Source organism: Pygoscelis adeliae, unplaced genomic scaffold (assembly GCF_000699105.1).
Source record: "Pygoscelis adeliae isolate BGI_AS28 unplaced genomic scaffold, ASM69910v1 Scaffold26, whole genome shotgun sequence".
Taxonomy (NCBI): domain Eukaryota; kingdom Metazoa; phylum Chordata; class Aves; order Sphenisciformes; family Spheniscidae; genus Pygoscelis; species Pygoscelis adeliae.
Genome location: NW_008825104.1, coordinates 3,927,422 through 3,952,099, shown reverse-complemented (window position 1 = coordinate 3,952,099; position 24,678 = coordinate 3,927,422). Strand labels below are relative to the sequence as shown.

The window sequence follows — 24,678 nt, the reverse complement described above, 5'->3', positions numbered from 1 at the left end:
CTTAATGTCATAAAATGTACAGAGATCCTGACCGAAGGCAGCAAAAAGGGCATCTCCTACCTGTCAGCACGAACCAACTGTACCATGCAGGATGGGAGGTTGATGCTGCTTTAGCGTTTAAAAATTAATCCAGATGGGTTGACTCATATGCTATGTCCTAACGGTCCTCCAAGGCTACAGAAGAAGCATTGTCTGTACCGACCAATTTAATAGGGCAACTTTTTTAACGAATAGACCTTTTAGACATGTAAGAGGAATTTTGGAGACAGCAAACCAAAGTGTTTATTTAGGATATACAAATAAACAGAAAAAAATTAATCAGCTTTAGAAAAAACCCAGTTTTTCTGTTTCATCTGGTGTGATTAAGTTGACATTTCCAGTGAGTACACCAACAGGCTAAGAAAAGCTTAAAAGTCCAGATACTATGTTCGTATCGATTAAACAGTGAAAATAACTTGTCTACTGTCTAAAAGAGAAATAAAGGATGTATTTTCATCACACAGACAACAGCTGCTGTCCAGAGTTGCAGATGTCTGTTTCATAGCAACTGTGTAGTAAAGTGTGTTGTGCACTTCTTCGTACCTTAAGAGTGTGAATGGAAAACCTGCTTCTCAGCTGGTTAAATTCTTCCTTCTGGCCTCATGTAAGTGTGGAGTGATACTGCTAGGAGCTTTCAAGACACCAGTGCCTAAAAAGGTCTTCCTATGTCACTAATGCAAAGCTATTACAATCACTAAAAAACCTATTATGAAAATCTTAGAGAGGCTAATCAACAGCTGAATTGAAGGAGACAGTAGGGAGATGCAGAGGAAGCATCCTGCTGCAGAAGACTTTTCTTTTGCTCTTATGCTGAACAATCTCAGGGTGGCAGTAGCCATGCCTTCACTCCCTAAAACTTGCTCCCAAATGCACAGCAAGTGACAGCAGAAAGGGAGAGGAGGAAGAGCTACAGATATTACCACACCAAACAACAATGAGGAAACTCCTTAAAAACTGTGTGGACCTAGAGAACATTTTTAAGGAGCAAAGAAATTTCTGTCTGACTCCTGCAGAAATTTTAATGTGTGCTTGGTACCACAGCCATTTATTATTATAGAACTAATGTGGTATCTGGTATACTGAACATTGCTAGCAGAAGCATAAACTACCTCTCAAATACTTGGGCAAGAGAAGATCAGAGCAACTGACTTCTTCGATCACAGTCTTGTGAGGATCTTTCACATACTTCAGCAGCTATTGCACATTATGAATTAGTTCATCAAATGTTCTTATTAAAAAAACCCACCATATCACTCAATAGCTGCAGGGAAGAATGTACTTCCAAGGAAGAATACTGTGTTCAGTTTTGGGCCCCTCACTACAAGAAGGATGTTGAGATGTTGGAACGTGTCCAGAGAAGGGCAACGAGGCTGGTGAGGGGTCTGGAGAACAAGTCTTCTGAGGAGCGGCTGAGGGAGCTGGGGTTGTTTAGCCTGGAGAAAAGGAGGCTGAGGGGAGACCTCATCGCTCTCTACAACTACCTGAAAGGAGGCTGTAGCGAGGTGGGTGTCGGTCTCTTCTCCCAAGTAACTGGCAATAGGACGAGAGGAAATGGCCTCAAGTTGCGCCAGGGGAGGTTTAGATTGGATGTAAGGAAAAATTTCTTTACTGAAAGAGTAGTTAAACATTGGAACAGGCTGCCCAGGGAAGTGGTTGAGTCACCATCCCTGGGAGTATTTAAAAGACGGGTAGATGAGGCGCTTAGGGACATGGTTTAGTGGGCATGGTGTTGTTGGGTTGATGGTTGGACTCGATGATCTTGGAGGTCTCTTCCAACCTTAATGATTCTATGATTCTATGATTCTATGATTCTACTTTCTATAGTAAAAAAAATCCTAGGCTAGATCCCACCTTCACTTACACTCATATAAGCCCTTAATAATTCAGTGGCTCCAGTTGAGCCCTTCCATATTTACATGGAAGGAACAGAATTTGATCCTCAACATTTTTGTATTACAAGTTTGAAAGCAGACTGCCTCCTCGGTATCCCACCAACACTGTGTGGAATGGATGGTGGCATGCACAGGGGGGAATTCCAAATAAAATCAACGGCAGAGTTGCCACTGATTTTAAAGTAGGAAGGCTTCATCTTTTGTTTTATGGGAAATGCAAACACTGTTTTCCCACAGGACACAGTATTAACTCTGCTTCTGGCAATTAATTGGTTTGATACAGAGTTTGCTCTTTGCTCTTATTGTGTTTATAAATTATACGGCTCATCGTCATTTGTAGAAAAGAATTTGATATGTGAAACTACATTCTTCCCTTCACATGTCTGCATGTGCAGATGAAAAGCCTGTGAAAACTGTGCTGACTTGAGAAGAATGTTTATTCTAAAAGATGGGAAGGATTTTAACTTTCTTAAATACAAACAATTCAAGCAAACTAAGTTTTTACATCTTATCTGTTATTAATGTATGTTATTTCTTCAGTCATCATAGCCAAAGCAGCGGACATAAACTTGTTATCCACAGATCACGGAGGGGAGTCCCTGCGCTACTTCCTAAAGGGTCACAAAAAGTATCTATGAGGTGCAAATATAGTGTGAACATGTACAAATTAACTATACAGGGGTTTTTATACCTCCACTGGAAAATTGTGTAGAGTGTGCATATTTTTTTAAAATATTAAAAAAACACTGGTCTAAACCTCGGGGTTGATGATCATGAGTGATAAGTGTCTCCAGAATAATATTCTGTAATGAGGTGCAGTCTAATACCAGCAAGAGGCAAAACTTCGTTGAGCTTGGCTCCAGACCGTAAAATAAACTCTCTCACTCTATAAGGATCAGTCTCTGCACCTAAAACAACAGGATGCATTCATTCAGCCTTGTCTTTTTTAATAAATACGTAGGAATATATGCAAGAACAACACTTAATAAACAGCAGGAGCCTTCTTCTACTGCACATATTGCTCCATATATGAAGAGAATGGCAAAAACATCAGTCAGAAGAATGACAAATGTCAGTCATGATCTTTTTCAATTATTTTTCATCTTCTGTAATAAACCCCATCAGAAGTAGGCAGAGCAAGAGCAGAATGCATAATTTTTGGTATTTTCTCAGAAACATGTAATTCAATTGGAAGGAAGTACCAAATAATCAGCATATTGTTACTCTTTTTGATGCAAAAGATGAGCCAGTTTCAGAGCTTCATGGGTTGCTACTGTTTGGAGAAAAAATTAATGACTGAACATGTTATTTGATGCCCCCAAATTCTTATTTTACTCTTACTTCTTATTCTTTTTTTCAGGATTATGTTCTTAATATCTTTCTAACTACAATTTTAGGTTTTGGCTATTTCTTTCTGTCTACTTTTGCTCATATACAGACTCATACACACAGAGTCCTCCACTGTCCGGTACGTATGACCTGCAGCTGCATTTAATCTCTAAGTGAAAGCCATCTTCTACATAGTTCAGCTTCCACTCAGCGTGCATATGGCATGTGTTTTAGGTAGTAGGTCATATTTGCTCAGTTCTGTTACTTCAAAAAAAGAGTTGTACTGTTTCTTCTATTTATCGACAAAGAAGGGTGGCTCCTTATCCAACATTTTGATGCAATTTTTTTTTTTTATTTTAGATTCAAAAAGAACAACAGGTATTCATGGGGAAATGACAATACAGAAATAACCAACTGATCTAATCCCACTTTTCAGCAAAAGAAGGTTCAATTTATGACCCCAGAAAATCATCCAAACTGAAAGCTATGCTTTTATAATGTTATTTCTGTACACTCTCTGTTCCTGTTTGTTCTGTGCAGTTATGGGGAGGGGGAAACCCAAAAGAGATTTAAGTGATGCACCCTAGGAGAGTAGGATTCAGTGAAACAAACAATAAGCTAAGGTACATTTACATTTTCTTTGTCACAAAGAAAGATGACAAATGTCTGCTAATCTACCTTCAGAGCCGTGATTTGTCACAACAGATTTTGGCAACTGCACAGTGTGACAGCTGGGATAAAACCACTTTGGTGAGGCATTCAAGAACCTCTGGCTTCAGATAGAATTCTTCATTTATTTGCAGATTCACTAGACAAACAGGCTTGAAATGCAAAAGCATACAAGGAATAGAGATAATTAGGAAAAAAACCCTTACAGAATGCTAAATGCACAAGGCAGGATTGTGTTCTTCTGAAATACCTTGTCTTCTTCTCTTTCAAACTTGGACAACATCCAGACTAAAAATAAAGATAGCGTCTGTGTGAGATGGCATTTGCAAGTTGTCACCTTGTTATTTGCAATTTGTTAAAAAGTGATAAAGCTCAAAACACAGATTCAGTGTTACACTCCTGAGATTTGGAAACAGCCCACCACCCTTTGTCCTTCTGTCCAATTGCACCTACTCTTCCCTCTTCTTATTAACAGTTCTCATTAAAAAACATCTCTGTTGTTTTCCTTTCAGAACTGCCATTAGACTGGTAAAGTATCTAAGAGTGAGCAGCCAGATTGACTGGTTCTCCTTGAGAACTGTTGGATAAAGCCCTACAAAACTGCAGCACGCTACAGACTAAGATTTGCTGATCATTCTACCCATGTTTAAATACAAGTGCCTCTTTGGACTATGTAAACTAGAGAAGTTGTCTTTCTGGTACACACGTGGCCTGTATGCTATTAATAGCAAAAGAGTCCTTGTGATAAAGATTCACATGATTATTTACTGAATTCTACAGTACTGTCAGTTCTGATGGAAGCTGAACTGATGAGTAAATAATTCATTCCCCAAATTTACCCAACGCTATTTAAAAAAATCAAGCCAAATTTGATGTCAGATTAAAACATAAAATTGCAAAGAATTTGCCTGCAGTACTTGGTCAGCTAGATATGTCAGATAAATTGCTTTCAGATCTGCCAGTATTGATAATCACAAAATAATTGTTTATAAACATTTTCTTTTGCAGATTTCTTCTTTTTTTTTTCTCTTTTCAAGTTTTTACTTTTTCTTTTGATTGTTTTCTGTCATGTAGTCTCTCTACCTTATTTACAGTTCCCTTGTCTAGTCTTTCTCTCCCTTTTGTATAATTTTCTTTTCCTCATAAGAATACTTTCCTCTTCTCCTAACAGTCTTAGGAAAGACCACTTCTCTCCCAGATATCCCAGGTTTACATTAGTCAACCTTTACCCACAGCTGAAGCTGCAAGGGCTGGATCAAAGCTATTTGGAAAGCTCAGACCTTGCCAACTGCTTCCTTGGCTCGACTGAGAAGCATATCTACCCTTTTGGCATACGCTATCAGCTTTAAAGCCAGTCACCTGCGCAGCTATTCGTTAGCTCACAGTGTAAAAACACTGATAGCCATGGGTGGGCAACAGCTGGAGAGGAATTAGAGGTGGTAGGATTACAACCTTTTGAGGGTAAGAGGACACATAGGCGTTCTGTGAGAAAGAAGTGGAGCAAGTGGTATGAAGAAGTAAAAGATAAATACAGCATGATACTAAATACTCATGACACACAATTACAAAAGCAGCCGGTTGGTCTAAATCTGAAGTTCCTGAAGGCAACTGCTTGTGTAGGCCAACCGTTTTGTGCTGTGTCCACGTGGTCCGTATCTCTGCTGGAACACTTTTACAGTTGTTGTGCATATGGACTGCTTGCATGTCCTTCCTGTCTTGGCCATTAAGAAAAGGGGGATATACAACACTACACATAATGTACAGAAGTGGTAGTAAAAGTCAGCGTGGGTGGATTTGCACAGGCAATCACCTCAAAACTGCTAGTTACAAGAAACTTCATCCACAGGTTTGGAATTTTGCTAACTGTTGATTCCTCACAAGAGTGTGAAGAATCCAAGAAAAGATCTAGATGATGAGTTTAGTGCTACAACATTGACACCTGTACTCTTCAGTAGATCCCGGTAATGCAGACAGAGTACTGCTTTAGAGATATTTTCTGAGGAGGGGTTAAGAAAGCTGTCTGGAGGCGAGTCTCAGATTTAATGAAGTACAGTCTAAAGTCTTCTGGAAAAGAAACACTATATGATAGTAAAGCTCGAGAGAGACTCTTATTCACAATGGGCAACAGGCAGGCAGAAGGCTTCCTAATAGTTTTCGGTTACGTAAGTTAACCATATCTTAGCTGTATTTCCTAATATTTCTGTGGGTTTGGAGAAGAAATTTGGCCAAACTGGCAATTTTGGCAAATGAAAAGAAATCTCTGCAGTTTGGACATAATGTCTGGTTTGTAAAATGGGACATATTTATTTAGCATTTTTTACTTTGCTCATGAAAAAGAATCAGTTTCATCTGGGAGCAAACATATGAGGTTGTCTGAAGAATTTCTGTAGTTCATCTCAGGATGTTTATTTCAGCTAGTTTTTTACTGCATGAAAACTGTCATTACTTTTAGAAGTAACATTTGGGTTGGATAAGCATGATACACTTTCCCAAACTGTATCATCTTTGGTTATTTCAAAGCAAACAAAATGAAATTTGCTGGGATAATACAAATATATAGTGCACTTTTAAGTACTTTATTCTAAATTGAGTTGTTGTACTTAGAAAAACTGCATCTAAAATGATCTAAAAGTATCAAAAATAGTAAACTAATAGCTTAGATTAAATAAATACAATTTTTTGTAATAGAGGTTAGATAAAATTCTCTAGCTGAGAATAATACTTCACAGTGGCAGTGTTGAATAAGCAACAACTCCAGTTCCATTCAAATTAGCAGCGATGTTATGAGTCATGTTCTGGTATTAGAAACCTTCCTTTGGCAATTTCAAAGACAGATCTAACAAGGTGTTTTTTGATGATAAATCTTTGCACATTCTCCAATGGCTAATGATGAATATAGCTCACAGTTTCTTGTCTAGGTCTTTTTACTTTGTAGGAAGCCATGTTGAAAACCCTCCTAGAACTTTATCAGGCTTTTGGATTCAATTTCCTTTTGAGTTTTGATTTTGGATTAATCAATGGAAAAATCATAGTTATGATACTATTTTCCGTAAAAGGAAATTATTTTGCAGTGACTGCACAATATTTCTTTATTCTTTTCACTATCTTAAATTCACCTTTCAGACTTTCATATCCCTCAATGCCCTTTACCCAGAAATATCTTAATATTATTTATACTGTTTTGTATTCCAAAACACTTTTTTGCATGCAAAATTTTTACTAGTTTTAGGTTTTTCAGATGCAAAAAAAATTATTAGAAGGGATTTTTTTTCCCCCTAATTAGTTTACTTTTATAAACACATTTTAACTGCAAGAGAATCTGAGAAGAATCTATTTTATAGTATTTTTTATAAATAAAATCTTCTATCAGATACTGGTTTTATTTTTCATGCTTCTTAATCTATTTTTATTTTATCCAGAAGATAACAGACCAGTTTAAACTGTATACACCTAAATGATTTTATATCTTTTGAATACTTCTTCATATTTTATTGACTTTTAATTATATGAAATTGTCCAGATAACTCTCTGCCCCTTCAGAAAGCTCTTCTCCCATCTGAGTAAAAATACTATTTTGCCTTTAAAACATATCATTCAGTTCTTTGCTTAAAATTATTCCTATTTCATATTTGGGCTCTCCGATTCACACAAAATTACTGGAACAAAGCCTTCTCCCTTGGTAACAGGGATATATATTCAGTGTCTTTCAGTAAGAATGGGAAATGACACCTACTGTTCAAAGACAGGACCTCTAAAATGAGGAGAGGTTATAAAGAGAAATTAAGTTGAATTTCTATTCCCATTCAACTGACACAACTTCTTTTTCACTCGAGCAAGACGTGGGACATAGTAAAGAATGCAATAAATGTTCAAGATTTAATTCAAACCCTTGAAGCAAATTTCCTGTCATACTGCAAGTAGGTATGGCTTCAAAGCTGGCACAAATATCTGGGAATTCTTCAGTGAGCGATACCAAAAAGAGTTTGCCTTCTTGCACATCAGCTGACGCAAATTATCTGGAAGCAGAGACCTGTAAGATGCATGCTTTAACAGCAGGTATATTTGTGCCCAGCTGCTTAAAAGTGAAAAGATTTTACTTTGCTGCCTCTGCAGCTGGAACGTTCTAGCCTCTCCCTGCTTGGTGCTTGGCATATGATGTGTCTGTTGCTGTTACAGCTGCTCTCAACATACGACCATATCCAAAATGGGATAAAAAACCAGAGAAAAGGCAGATGTTACACAAATACCATCTTGACTATAGCTTTTAAGTGAAAAGTAAGCCGCCTCTGAGAGCGAGTGAGCAGATGAGAAAGAAGGGTTCCAAACATGCAAAATTTTTCTGGTGGAAAAATTTCATCATCACAGGCAAACAGTGAGAACAGAAAAAGGAAGAGCTTTCCCTCGTCTAGAGAGTATGAAGCACAGATTCAGTTCTAGAAACCTTGCGCCTTTTATGATGCCACTCTGATACCAGCTGAAGGATGTTACTCTGGGGAGAAATCCAGTCTTTGAAGAAAACAGCAAATGAGGGCCAGTCATTAATCTTCCTCTACAGTAATTGCTATGAGGAATGACTCTGAAGCTCATGCTGTCTTGTGTTTTTTGTTGTTGTTGTTTGCTTGTTTGTTTGGGGGGGTTAAAATGTAGTACATGGTGGCAAATTATCTATCATCTATTCATGCAGCTCTCAAATATGAGGTAAGAGGATTTTGGACACAGTGGGGACCCACACAGAGGTATAAGATACAGATACAAAGGGCCTGCTCCTTCAAAGACCAGTAATTGTAAGCTGAGTACACAATGGAACGTGCTTCCCAATCCAGGACATACATCTATCACAAGTAAAGCTACAGGGACTGTACATTACTGGAAAAGCTGCTGCTATGGGTGACAAGGAGACCCTGCAGGCAGGTTTGGCATGAGGCATGATAAATACAAATTTTGTCGTATGCCCCAACAGAGGCAATCTGGGTGAAAGCCAACAGTGTCACAAACCTGTCTGTCAAAAGACAAACCTTTGGGGCACAAGGGTCCGGTACTGCCCCCGTGAATTGGGCATGCTAAACAAGCAATACAACAAGCTTCTGAACTTTGACAGGATCACAGAAGAGTGAAAATGTCATGCAACATAATCTATGTTTCTCTATGGAGAGACAAAACATAGCACCTGGAACTGATAGTGACCCATGTTATGAACAACACGTAAATAAGCTGGATTGGATTTTTTGTTTTGTTTTTCTAAGGTTTTTTTAAAGAATTAGAACAGTTGCCATTTCCTCTTGATCTCTTTTAGAGTCATATCTGACAATTTGGTGACAGACTAAGGAGATTCCTCTAGCAAAAGGACTCTTCACATTTCCTTCCTCTCTCCTTGCCCTTCCATCCCCCTTCCTAAATCAGTTTAATAGTACTTAGTGCTACGGTAATTTCTTTTTGGTATGGGTGTCTAGCTCTACCCTACTTCAGACCAGTTCAAGCGGTTTCTAAAACCACAAACATCACACAACAGCGTTAGCGCACAAAGGCTACACAAACTACAGCCAGCAAACCATACAAGCAGTGGACTTCATGGGAGTGGCTTTACAACACAGCATACTGTGCTCTCAGCAGCTCCTGCGTGTTCAGCATCCTAAAGATTGATAGTGGCCTGAAACGGAATTGTAGTTGGGAGTTTTGATCTGAATCAAGCAATTACCAGAAGTGCTAAACTAACCACTCTGCAGAACAGAGCTCTTGGTTATCCAAGGGTGCAGTTAAGGTAGAAGCTTTCTCAGTAATTTACTTGTGCATCTCAATCTCTGCTCATGTAAGTTTAAAATGATAAACTTAATCAACCATTACCAATATCTTAAACTTTTCCAACAGCTGGGAAGTTATTTAAATGAAAAGAAAAGTAAAGCAAACACAGGGCCACAAACATTCTTCTGGAGAGAGCCATAACATTTAGCAGACTCTTGGGCGTCGTTTTAAATTTGTCAGTCTTTACTGCAGTGTTATTATAAACAATATTATGCACACAAAGACATTAGAAACTTTACAAATATCACTGAAATCTTACAGTACACCTGTGAGGAGGGTATTGTTTTGCTGACTGAAGAAGCAATACATAGAGAAGTTGAGGCATAAAAGAGTTAAGCAAGTTGATCAAGTTCTTAAAGCAAGTCTGTTGCAAAATAAGAACAGAACTCAATCTCACAATTTGCAGTCTGTGTCTTTCCTCTAAAGTCATTATTCTTCCCCTTCAGGTTGTTATTTAAGAGCATAGTAGCCACCTTGTTTAATTGTCTCGCCCCTGACACAGACTATATTTCTACATTAAGTAATGTGCTTTTGCAAACAGGAAAGTTTTATTAACACAGAGAATTGTGGAAATGAACAAAACCAGAGGAGCTTACCCAAATCCAGAAAACAAGCGACAGAAGAGGAAGAAGCCATAGCCCTGGACAAATGATGAAAGGAAGGCAAAGAATCCATTGACAGACATGCATATCAGGAGTGACTGTCTCCTTCCCACCTTGTCTGCCAAGCCTCCCCAGAAGAATGCCCCCACCATCATCCCAAGGTACACTATGCTACCTGCAATACACAAAAAAAAAAGATGTTGTTTTGTGAGCTACATAACTGACCACAATTGACCACACCAAAAATAGTTGATCTTCAATATTTACAAAACAAACAGTATACAGATTAATTTCTCCTTTCTCAGTGAACAGAAATTACATGCATAACTTTGCAAAAGTATCTAGGGAGAACAGATTTCCTACTTTGTCTTTGTCACCTGTTACCAGACATACTGAAGCTTAATATAATTATTAAACAAGGTGCCTCTAGCTAAAACAATTAAAATACAGGCAAATAAGACTGAATGGGAGAAAGAATGCCATTATTTCCTCAGTAATAAACTGTATTCATGTTAAATACTACAAAAATTGTAACTTCCTCTAAAGAAACAAATTGTCTAGAATATAAGCAGTCCTGTAGTGGATTGATCACTGGGAGTAAGATATGCTAAGTCCAAAGGAAGCTGATTAATGAACAGACACTTTCCATTTGAGTTCTATAGAATCAAAAATGTCCAGCTTGATTGGTTTTTTCCTCCCTCCTACTTGAGCATACTGCTTTATTTAAAAAGGCACTGTCTTGTATACAGAAAAGCACTGGAAAGTTTTGGGTTTTTTTCCCCAAAGAATTTTGAACAGATACATTACAGTTTAGCTACATACATTAAAATGAGATGATAGAGAAAAATTATTTTCAGGTGATTTTTTTTTTGACGTTAATGATGTTTTCTACATAAAGTACTTTCCACAGAAAGATAAGTTGAATTATTTAACACTCTGACCATTCACATATTAGCATATTGTACCTTATTTCCTTTCCAGGGACAAACCTTCTGTGGGACTTTTGGCAAAGATGCACAAGACATTGAGCAGACTGTCAGAAAAAAAAGTAGTTCCCAAATTTTGGACAGAACCAACCAGATTTGTATTTTGTTTGATACATGTATTATTCTCTTTCCACTTACTTTCTTATTGAACTTCCCAGATTGGATTTTATCTACCTAGCAGCTGCTACCATCTTATATGTCTACTACAGAGCAGGAATTAAATATAAAGTAGCTGGAAGAAGCTAAAATACTAGCAATCCTTGTTCTGTGCCTCTTTTCGATCAGCCACAAGAACAGACAAATTCCCCAGCAACTCTGCTGGGCTTTAATTGCTGTTGTGTAAAATTCTGGCTTCCAAAAGAATCACCGCTGTCCTGCAGAAGGCAGCTGGAAGGGAAACCAAGCTGAAAGAAATATTTAAATGCCTGGGCTTGGTTAACTGCACATTAACGTAGAGGTCACTCATCAGTATTTCCATGCTTGGAATTCCAGATGTTAACATCTGCAGTGCTGACATCTGCAGGGTCTTATGTCCCTGTTCCCCCTCATGTTTTGTCCAAGTAGTTTCCACTGCTGCTTCCTTATGAGACACAGTTTTAAAACATTTGCTAGAACGCACATTGTGTTAAATGTATATTAGTGTGCTGGTTTTAGCTGGGATAGAGTTAATTTTCTTCACAGTAGCTGATACGGGGCTATGTTTTGGATTTGTGCTGGAAACAGTGTTGATAACACAGGGATGTTTTAGTTAGTGCTGAGCAGTGCCTAACAGAGTGTTAGGCCTTTTCTGCTCCTCACACCACCCCACCAGCGAGTAGGCTGGGGGTGCATAAGGAGTTGGGAGGGGACACAGCTGGGACAGCTGACCCCAACTGACCAAGGGGTCAGATAGGAATATCCCTATCCAAAGGGATATTCCACACCATATGACGTCATGCTCGGCATACGAAGCTGGTGGAAGAAGGAGGAAAGGGGGGATGTTTGGAGTGATGGTGTTTTTGTTTTCAAGTAACCGTTACGCGTGATGGAGCCCTGCTTTCCTGGAGATGGCTGAACACCTGCCTGCCCACGGGAAGTAGTGAATGAATTCCTTGTTTTGCCTTGCTTGCGTGCGAGGCTTTTGCTTTACCTATTAAACTGTCCTTATCTCAACCCATGAGTTTTCTCACTTTTGTTCTTCCAATTCTCTCCCCCATCCCACCAGGGGGGAGTGAGTGAGCAGCTGTGTGGTGCTTAGTTGCCGGCTGGGGTTAAACCACAACAATTAGCAAGATAGTTATATTTTGGTTAGGTGAGTATACTGTTTTTATCAATGCCCTTTGCCATTGATTGTGACCAGTACTAGCAAATCAGTCTTTTCTGCAGCTACCTTTTTAGACAACATAAAACAAGAACAGGATATTTCTAGACTGACTGTCTTCTCCATGAGTCCCTCAGGACAGGATGACAGATCCATTGCTACTCATCACAGGAACATTAACCATCTCTTTACCTAAGCAAGACCAAGAAGCTCCTTAAGAACAACAGTTAAATGTCTTCTCAAAACAACTTTTGTCAATGGACATTTTCTAGCTATTACTGGGATCTTAGTCTTTCATCAAAGGATATTGTTGAGAATGTAGGTAAATCCAGAATTTGCAGATTTCCTAAGATATCTTTGTTCTCTTTCCTATTAGCCCAGGAAGGACACAGACACTACAATATTCTTTTTGGTTTAGAGGTGCTTAGCAACAGACCTTTATCAGATAGCTCCTTCATTCTGATCAGAAATTTTTATTCCAATAATTGAGATTTTCTTGATGATGCATACACAGCTCGCACATTTTCTGGTCCTAAAGAGACAAAGCTTGGCTAGTGGCTTAGCATATTCATTCAACTGCTTTAAAACCTCTCCTGTGGGCAAGGTTACTGTACCACGCTGCAGGTAGACCAGTACTCACAAGCAGTTTGGAAACTCCACGCAGCAGAGCTCGTGCTTGCTTGTGAATACTAGTTGAAAGAACTTAGCAAAAATAGTTCAATAACTGCATTGCCAGCAGACTGATTTCAAAAAGGCAAATAAAATGGTTAATTTTTACTCTTAAGTGAAATTCCTTACATTCTTTCATACATAAACATTGTTGGGCTTTCCCAGTCAACACTCTAATATTAGAAATACTCAGAGAAAGCCAATCAAATAGTTTTGTATTTCTTTATATATATATAACTTCAAAATATTTCATGCAAATAATCTTAATTTTACCAAGTAACTACTTTCCTTGTGATGCACAGAAATATCAAAACACTATGAATGATGAAAGAAAAAAGTTTCCATATCTTGAGAGTTTAAAAACTTTAACCTTCTTTTTGATGACAAGTCCTTTGGTCATTGTACTGTGCTTTGACCTCTCTTATACCCATGTAATTCTCCTGAAGAGCATTTAAAAGGTGCTGCTAAAAATAATATTCTCCTCCTATCCATAAACTGCTGTAAATAAGCTGCTCTCTGAACTGCACCATTAGCTTATTCTTTCCCACTATATTAACTTTGAATTTTTTCCTAATTGCCTTGGAGACCCTCCACAATCCCTCTCCCCCACCAAAGATCTGTATCCGTTCCATGCAGAACCTACTGCAGCTACCAATGATACCTATTTTAGTGTATTTTCCTGTCTTTCTTCTTTTGCATATTTTCTGTCTCTCTTTATCCAGAACATAACCCTGCCTGCAGCCCATAAAGGAAGTGCCTTTCCTCTCAACTTTCAAATCATTCCTTAAGTCCTTTCCCCCCCCCAGCAATATTCACAATAAGCCATAAAAGTGACAAATGGCAAAGGAGCACTCTAACTATGAACAGTTAAAGTAGCTGAACAACCACCTAACAAATGCAAGTAAAAAATGACATTAGATTATCATTTTACCTTTCATCATCCCTTCCTTTCCAATCTTTGTAGCTCTTGTTTATTATGTCATGCCACCGGTCAGAACATCTCACAATCTCATGGGGAAATTACTATTATTTTTTTGTACACCATTCTGAAATCACATATTATATTTTGCATAAATTTATATATATATAAAAATTAAATATCCTGTTGTTGGTCAGACCTCGCTCCCTTTTCTCATTGCCTTTAAACACTGGTCATCAAAACAATAACTGTATGGGTGTCCATATATGTATATAGGTTTTATTCTAGCATGTCATCCTGAGGGTGGTACTCCCTTTTTGAGCAGCTACTACTGATCACAAAATTGTCTGCTTTTCTTTTTCTTTTTGTTGCAGTGCACTTGTGTCTCTAAAGAAGTTAGCTTATACAGCGCACACACTGATTTGACATTCAGCATGATCCTAGAAATGTATTTTTTTTAATTAAAGTTTATTTTAAAATACAAAGACTACTAATGATATCTGTAACATAAGTCTTTGGTTTTCCCCACAAAGTAACATGTAATCTCAAACTCTGTCATTTGGTGGCAAGGCACTGAGAAGAGGCAAGTGGCAGCTGAAAAGAAACTCATGCCATGATAAAATGAATATTCTCTTCTATTGTTCTTTTACCAAGTTTTAACAATCTGTATTTTCTTTCCACAGCAGAAATTCTACATACTTCAGTGATTTTCCCCATTGTACGAAGGTACAAAATACACACTTGCATCCTCTTCAGATGAGGGGACCCGAGTCTGGAATTACTTCACACCATGCACACACTTTGGTTACCAGGTGGCTAGGTACTTTTTAAATGGATGTGCACACAGCATCTTTCAGGTTGCTAGCAACAGCTTAACCTTACAAAGCAGCCAACCAAGAATTCCCTCAGTACCCAAATGCTAGTTTATAGGCAATTTAAGCATTGGGATAAGAATACATGCATGACCAGTCACTGAGGTTCAGTTAAATGGTATTTTACTCCTTGTGCTGCCATAACTTCATTACTTGCCACTGTCTGTTGCAATTCATAGCCTGGTATCTAAATGATAGCCAAACCTTTCTGAGAAATCAGTCTGTAAGTATACACTTCACTGGGAGAAAATAAAGCAATTAAAGTCAGACTTCCTTGCAACAGAGAGACTCAGGCTATGGGACTCACTGACGGTCATCTTTTGCTTTAACACACCTATTATAAAGTAGATACAAAACTAGTCTGAAGTTGTTTTTTTCCTGTTGTGTTGTTTAGGTAGTTTGTCTGAGTGAGGAATGCATTTCATACAACTGGAAAAAGTACTCTCATTAAAAAGAAGAAGACTCTAAAAAAAAAATTAAAATATTATTTATATTTTGGAAAATGAGATTATAAATGTGGTCCTAAGACAGGTCCAAGAGGAGAAAAACTCCTTTCATAAGAATTATACTGTACTTTAATCAGTGTTTTATTTGTACTAGGATCTTCCCATATGCTATTCTTTAGAATACAACAATTCATAGTGAAGAACTCCAATGCCTATAAATAACATGAGTAAAAATGTCCAGATTTATCTTTGTTTTAACCCTGATAAAGAGCATATTCAGAGTTTAAAGATGATAATGTTTCAGAACTATACTTAATTATAATCTGTTACTAGTTTCTTTGATCAGAAAAGACTTTGAAAAGAATCACAACCCATGCAGCAACTAACTTCAGTCAAACATAACGTCTAATTAACTGTTTATAATAGGAGGTAATTAAAGTAAACACTTTTCCATTAAGACGACAAATATAAGAAAACTGTAATAACTCCAGAATTGGCAGAACAACTCCATTTTCTAAAGCCACTGTCTTTACGTGTCTAAAACCATCTGTGTAGTCAGAATATTGGATCTTCATTTCTTATTTGCTATATTATGCCATTCACCTCTTCAGAGGTACTAACACTCCAACATTCTTACATAAAGAACTGCCACAAACTTATATTCTTCTGTAACACCTATTTCTTCTTCTCTCTAAACAGTGCCTGAAGTGGTGGAACAACAAGCTCTATATTTACAGAATGGTAAATTTTTAAGGTGTAGATCTAAGTGGTTAAAGGAGTAAAACATTGATTGTTCAGCCATCTGAAAAAGTTGATGGGTACTGTTTTCCAACAAACATGTGAGCCAGCCACCATATTAACTAAAATTAAAATTTTGCATGAGTCTTTGCAAGTTCAAGACTTCTCAAGCCATGGATTTCCTTTATCTATATGCTAGCTGTTTCCCACAGCAATCATTTTGTCTCTTAACTTCAGATGTTAAATGATTGCTCTTACCTAATAATATGCAATATATGCAAATCCCAAATGCCACAGCATACCAGGCTCTTTTTCTATTACTACTCTTCAGACTAATCCACTCCTCCTGCATTCCCTTTCAGGACAGCTGCAGACAGGCTTCCATCTGCAATTTCATACTCTAGCGCAGATGCTTAATTACACATTTGTTTTGGAGCTTTTTGCTCTTCTGCTTGATATATATATTTACAAACAGTCAAGTTTTACATACTATTACCTTATTAGAAGTTTTTTTAGCAATCATGATAATAGGGTTTATCTGTTTAAATACATGAAAGGTATAAAACTATTTTAAAAAGAATGCTGAAGCTCTTCAGTCTCAATATAAAAGTTCATACAGTGTCTATCACACTGCAGTGATTCTTGGATCTTTGAGTGTGACTTGCAGCCGAGTAACCTGTATGCTTAGTTCTCTAATAGTAATAATTCCAAAGTGACAAGTCTTTGCATGACAGACCATTTAGCTTTTGTATATTTTTTTTAGCTGCTTAGTGCACAAGACATTCTGGATATCCTTCACAGTCAGTAAAAAAGGAGAACTTTATCTCCATAATAACTAAAGAAAGATATAAATTCACACTCATTGAGATGAAGGAAGATACTGAATCTCTGTGAGATCAGTGAAAAAAAAGACAACCTTTTCTCCTCTTCTGAAACATGCTGAGCAATACAGAAATGTTAATGTTTTCATGAAGGGAAGAAAAATAAAATATTGTCTCAATCTAAAACAAGTTTTAAAAAATGTTTATTAATTTCTAGAAGTCTGTTTCTCTAGTATTTACATAGGAAAACAACTCAGGGAAATGCTCTGATGTAAAGGCTACTAAAAATACATAGCATATAATTCACAGCTCAAATCAATCAAATAAAAACAATACAATAAATAATCTCCCTGCTCCATCAACAGAAAAAAGAAAACAAACACCTCCTTATACCACTTTCAAACATACCTACAAAAGATCTGATGACATTCAATCTGATACCAATCCAGAAACATCACATAAATAGAAATCAAGTGAACTGTATCTGGTTCTCAGACAAAATGATCGTGTTCTCAGACAATACTGATGAACTGCAATATTTGATAGAGGCACTCAACCATGAAAGTCAGGAAAACGGAACTGAAAGCAAAGCTGAGCAAAAGCAAGATCTTACTCAGTTCATCAGTGTAGATAGGAAAATGAAAGAGCAAGTAACTCAACAGTTCTACATGCAAACCTATTTACGATCTTTAATGTAATAAGGTAAAAAACATCATCAGCAACACAAGCAACTAAAACAATACGGGTTTGTAATAGTATGAGAGACGTAATCTGACGATTGATTTAATCAAAAGAAAACTGTCATGAGGTAGCCAAGTACTGTACTTCTAAAAAGAAGCCTCACAAATACAAAACAAAGGTAGAGCCTAGAAAAAGTGGAAAATATTAAATGGAAATTAAAAAAAAACAAAAAACACCACTTTTTTTTCATATTTTTTCCATTTCCAAAGGATCAAGTCCAAATTTTCCAGAGAACTGAACTCAAAAAGGGAAGTAGGTATAGAAGCCCACTATAGAACCTCCAAGATAATTGGAAAAAACCTGAAACTAAGTGAATGGGACTTACAGCATACTCAGAAAGCAGAAAGCACCAAATGCAAGACAAAATTTGACAATACAAAATTTTAAGTCAACAAAATTTTAGACCAACAAATACCTACAACATATTTGTCTTGATTTAACACTGATACTGAAGTGAAAATAGTCTCATGGTGTGGCTACCCAAACTCACCACCCAGCTGTGCTCTTACAGAGGTCAAAGATGAGCCAGGAAGACAATTTTTTTTCTTGGGAGGAGAGGAGAAGTGAGAACAGTTCTGTCCTCTCCATGAAATAAAAAACCTCCAAGTTTTTTTCCAGGAAAATAACTTGCATATATTTCCAAATCATGAATCTACTCCAGTGTGTATTACCCTGAAGGAAATTCCAGAGATGAAAACCCATAGCTGGAAAGTTTTGACCAAAGCTTTTCCAGTGCTATAACAGAAATACCATTGATGTGAAAGTCAAAGGGTTCCACAACAACATTCGCACAAATTTCATTCAGGTATTAGTTAATTTTTGGTTTCCTCTGGCATACTTGTATTAAATTTATGTGCCTAATATGTCTGCTTTTGATTAGTTTCCTGTAACTCAGGTGTCAGATTTACAGCCTGAAGTGGTTTTGGTGTAAGGCTCAATTTAATTCCAGCAGGAAAAAAATTGTCATTTTGCCTCCATGTTTTCTCTCATTGGGCTAATGAGACTGATTGTGGTTTATGTATTAAGTGCAGAACAAGGTGGTTTAGCTCTGGACCTTTATATTACCTGTTAATTTTGAAAAAACAAAATATTTTCTTGCTTTAAGAGTCTGTATGATATTAACTCTCCTTACAGTTCTAGGGACGTTCACCTTATAATATACCTCAAAAAAATATAAGCAGATGTGCTGATACATGTTTTTTAACTAATGAAATAATACCCTAACAGATGAGCTTCCTGTGTACTCAGATATCATTTTAATTGAAACACTGTAATAACAAAAAGAACAACTGCTCCTGCTTTTCCTCAGATCCAAATTAGATAAATTAATAAATGCATAGAAGAAGCTCAGTAACTGCAGAGATTGTGACATGTAATAGATTACTTGCTGGGATGGGGAATTTTCTTCACAGCTGTATTTTCTGATAAGGCAGCAAAATAGAGAATATGGTAAACTGGTACCTTTGCAGTACATTGTCATCATCACTTCTGCCTTAAGAACTTTATCATGTCAATAACTAAGCCTTTAAAAAAAATGTCATCTACTACCAGATGCTAGCATAATTTTTATTTATTCCATTACAGATTTCTCAGAATAAAAAATTGATCAAAGTTATTCCATTTTCTTCATTAGAATCATTTACAAACTGAATACTGGTAGTGATTATTGCAGCAAAGAGCAGCACACTGCTGTTTCATACTGCTATTGCTTGGCTAACTAAATCAACAATGCATTATAGAGAAAAAGACCAAAGTGCTGCTTCCTTGATACTCACAACAGAAATAATCAATCAGCATTCGAATTTAGCAACACAGGGCTGTAAGAACCAGCCAATATGTGGTATTTTTCTTCCCATAACAAACTATATTTTTACAAGATGGTTGTTACCAATATGCAAAATATAGAGCACAGGCTTTATCAAAAACTCAGGTAATCCCAGGTGATGATGTGAAGCTGTTGACAGATTCCCTAGGTGTTATCACTAAACACACTATTTTCACACTATCTTCTCCTTTGATCCAACAGTTCCCTCTGGCATTAGAGAGAAAATCCTAACAGACAAGTTTCAGATAAAACACACATAGTTAAGCTGTCCTAATACTCCTAATTCCTGTTTTCTTCCACTGCAACTGTGGAGGTTGCTCTGGATTTTTCTACTCTCAGATTTAGATGCTAAATTCAATGCACTTGTTGCCCAGCTCTGAAATGACCTTGTCATGCTAGAAATTGCTGTGACTTTGCAATTTGAAATGCGCTTCCATGGCAATCCTGAGGATCAGAATGATTATAAATGCTGCATATGATTGAACAGTGCATAGCACTGTGCAATGTGCTAGATTAATTAGATTTCAAAGCAAAAAAATATATTTCACTAAAGCTTTAAATTGCCCACACAGTCATCTACATTAATCACCTCATTTCATATCAAAACTGTTCATTTTGGCTACATCTTTTATTGCCTGAATGTTAATTTCTTATTTGCCTAGTCCTCCTTCTGACTCAAAACAGAGCAGAGTCCACAAATACCACTAACTTTTAATTAGTGCTGAATAAAAATGAAAAGCCCAGAGTATATACGCCTACATTAATAACAGATGCATCCAACTCAGCAAATCAAAACACTTCTTAGTAAGAACTAGTTAATAAAACCATGCTCCTAGTGAAGGCACCTGTACAATATTAAAGCTAACAGTTGATTATTTCTTCAGTGTTTAATCAGCCATTAGTCTCCTTACTGTAGCTATATTTCAGTACTGTGTAAACTTCTTTCCTTGTAAATGGGAGGAAATAACTTTCTTTTATTTTGCTTCATCCATAGAGTGGCTGTTACCACCTTTGTTCCAATGAAGTGAAATGGTGGGGGAAGAGAAACGATGTTAAAAAAAAATTAAAAAAAAAACCAAACCAAAACAAAAGACCTTCCACTAGTTTCAGAAAAAGACATTGAATTAGCTCTAACCTCATTAGGAACAGGTTACCAAAATTAATAAGGGTCTGAAACTCACACATCTCCCAAAGTGCCTAACAAAAGACCTGGTCTACCTCACCTAGCACACAACAGCGTACAAGTGAAAAAGGAAATTTCCATTGCTAATGATCTTCTTTCTGCTTTCCCATTTAGAGTCAGTGAAATAGATTAACTAATCCAATGTCAAATGAAGAATAACAGATCAGAATAATCCTCTGTATGGTGCCAATACACCTGCAGGTGCTGGTGATGCTAAACAGGCTTTCTAATTACGTATTTACAATAGTGCCAGGAGGCACAGTTATAATGTCTAAATGGAAAATTATTTAGATGACTGTATCTATCAGTTCATGATCTCCATTTAACAAGACTTGCTAGTGGCAACTTCAGAACCAACCTTGAAAAATGCCCTGAATTCTAGCAGATTAGGAAAATATTTGTGCTCTGTGAAAATGAGCAGGTCTGACAAATGCCAGACAAAAGCAATACACAGCACAATAGAGAGTCATGCATCACATGGGTTATATTCATCCATACTCCCTCAACTTCATATAAGGCTCTCCACTGCTAACCAGTATACAGTAAATAATTTCAGTTCAGCTAACATGACATGAAATTTGCAAATGGGCCCCCTTTGCCTATTCTTGAGAATGTAGACCTTTTTAACACTATGGATGTAAAGCCAGTGTTATTTTACACCATTTTCTTAATTTTCCTGCTTTACATTACTTTCCCAACTTTCTACAATCCCCCCCAAAAGTCAGGTAAAAACATCTGTCTGCCTGATAAACAGGTTTCTGTGAGTCTTTGAAGACACTTTGTCCATCACATGTTTATCCTGAGAAAAGCTTACTTGTTAAGAAAAGCTAGAATAACTTGACATATGTAATGTGTCATCAAAAACTCTTGGTTTTGTTTCCACTAGCTGGAACAAAGACTGGTAGATGTTGGGTAAAAAGGTCATTGGTTTAAGAGAGCCAGGGAACAACATTTTACAGTTAGTGGTAGGGAAGAGAATAGTTTATTCTCTTGCCCATCAAGAAGTCCAAGTAGTAAGCAGAGTTGCCCTGGCTGTAAAATCTGAGATTCTTCAATTGAAAAAAAATCATTGACAGAACTTCCTTAAGTCACCCATAATTCCAGTCAAATAATAAATCTACAAGTAATTCCTCCCGGACTACTGTGGCCTGTTAGTTTGTTGTAGTATGTGAAACTGGAAAACCTTAAATTTATATCATTCCTTCCTATCAAGCCTTCCCATTCCGTATAGGGCTGACAAAGTGTTGAAAAATAGTTAAGAATAAATGAAAAATTAAACTGTATTATAAATGTCAGTAAATAACAGTGTCCTGAACAAACTGTTAATTATCACTATAGCTGTTGTTAAACAAGTTTTTGCATGAATAGTTAAAAAAATTTACATGTCATATTCATGTATCTATTCTAGCAGTAACTCAGTATCATTCCTTCATTTAAGTATTTATACTTGTATAGTATAGTGACTTTGATCCTGCATCAGCTATGAAAGTAGTGATATTCCATGCATGTGAAACAATACCAAACTGGTACTTCAAACAAGGGAACCAGGTGTGTACAGGGAGAATAGATGTACCCATCACAAGGAAAGAATTACATCTGCTATAAAATGCAGTCAGGGTAGATTAAAACATTAATTGTGTTCTTTACTTTTCAGCACTGACATTCCCTTAAACAAGCCCAAGGTCTGGAATAAATATCTATCATGATATACAATTTGCTTCCAATTCTTTGGAATACTGATAGTATAAGATAAAGTGACAAGTCAAACTTTGAAAGGCTCTAAAATCCTTGATTGATTAAATCCATGGATAAAATGCATAGGAAGAAATTTACTCAGCTGTGACAAAGAGCCATTAAATTATGTTCGTTCCATGTCTCAATGAAGTTCATTAACACTTTCTCTGTGAAAATATTTCTTCTGCTTGCTGAGGAGCTCATACGTCCTCTCTTTCATTTCACAGCTCAACATTTGGTGCAAGATGCAAAATTAGAGCTACAAATACACAAATAATGAAGATAAACATTTTTATAAATGAAAGCTTGCCGATCATAACTTAACTGCATTGCAGAATTAACCAAACAGGGACTTGGAAGGGAGTGCACCATCATATTTAAAATGTCCGGTTTGGTTAAAAAACTCCATTTGACACATAGATTTAGAAGTGATGTATCATCAGCCAGAGATCCCATGGCAGTTGACAGAGGGAGGAAAAAGTGGAGGTGACAGCCAAATTAAATGTGTGAAATCACCATCGCCCTCAGGCTTTTGCTTTGAGAGGCATTTCCTTCTTTTGGCCACTTTTGTAAGGTTGTAAATTTGTGTGACTTAAATGGTAAAATCACTGATTTGTGATGGGATAGGTAGGGCCAGAAAATAACCTGCAATGCATAAAAAAGCAGCCCAGCGATTTTTAACTATTTTAGACACAATCAATCTCCAAGACAAAGATTTGAAGATAACTACAAGTACATAATTATTTAGCTTTATTTTTGTGTGCAAATAAATGGTACAGGCATATTTGCACATGGTAATGCATGTTTGTAAGTGGTTAAATATACAAGTATCTTACTGGCTGTTCACACAATCTTCACAAATACCGATGTTATCCTAATTGCAGGCTGCATTTTTCACCGTTTAAATAAAAGCAAGTTTCCCAATATCCACTGTACTCATTGAATTCAGCTGAAGCAAGCATAGCTTAAACCTTGAAGAAATGTTATATGCTGGCAACACGTCTTGCTCAAAAAGTGAGCTAGTACTTTACTACCTGTACGTACACTAGTTGATCTCTGGCATTATTCCAAGGTATACAAGTGTAGTTAGGTCCATTTAACTAAAAATGTAATAAGTAAGTATTACATTACTTACAGACCTCTCAAAAGAGAAATGGTGTTGTATGCTGAAAATGCATACAAACACCAAGGCTCTCAGCTATGAACTGCAATGCAGTCATTTCATGTTGGCTTGTATCGAGTGTGCTATTCAAGTTAAAACTGCATGACTGAAACTGGGTATTGAGCCAGGCAAATATTATATTTAACCTCAGGCTAAACGGTGAACCTCTTAAAAGCGAAGAGTGAAGATGTAAGTTAACGGTGTCCAATAGCTTGCATTCCTCAGTAAAGCTGCATGCAGGAACACCATGAAAGAGGAAAAACATTTGACATGGTAGTATTGATCTCCCTGTTAGCACCGGCTTCAGTAAGGTGGTTTGGGAACAACATCATCCTCAGAAAAGGAAGGCAGTTGTGACCCACCCTAAGTACTGGCTTATAATGGGAGCCTGCAACAGCGCAGAGGACTGAATACACTGCATTTCATTAGTGGTTCAAATCTGTGCTCCCAGTTCCTGTCTTGTGACAAGCCCATGATATTCCATGAGATACAGGTTTAGTCCAGTTTGTAACAGACAAAAATTACATTGCATATTCTCTCCACTGTCCCTTTTTTCCCCTCAGAAAAGAAAACAAACATAACCACCATCTCCACTGGTCCACATAATGTAGCTGCTTAGAATGGATAAGGATCTGTCTCTTAATTTCTCTCCCTCAAATAATTGTGTTTGGAAGGCAAGCAGAAAAAACACTGCAGTAGGAGTACTTTAATAATGTCATTGCAAGGGAACTATACCAGAGATGAACAGCACGCATGATGGCATTTGTATTTCTGTGATCTCCTTCTGAAGAAATAAGACATTAAACCTACAGGCCAGTTTCCACCTTGCTACAGAATATTTAGTGCACAATTCAATGGCTGCAGCTCTATTTCTAAACCTTTCTTTTGCTGCTAAAGATTTATTACTACTATTAACTGTAAGTGCAATGGACTCTCACTGTTATTTGAAGGA

At 37.0% G+C, this 24,678-nt stretch overlaps 1 protein-coding gene across 1 annotated transcript in view; it reads right to left on the bottom strand.

Moving 5' to 3' along the window:
* The window catches only part of SV2C (synaptic vesicle glycoprotein 2C), an 83,427-nt gene that overhangs the window by 47,334 nt on the left and 11,415 nt on the right, over positions 1-24,678 (bottom strand). Inside the window, exon 2 of the mRNA XM_009327246.1 lies at positions 10,325-10,505. Within this exon, the coding sequence (XP_009325521.1) occupies positions 10,325-10,505 (181 nt within the window). The remainder of the gene's footprint in view (positions 1-10,324; positions 10,506-24,678) is intronic.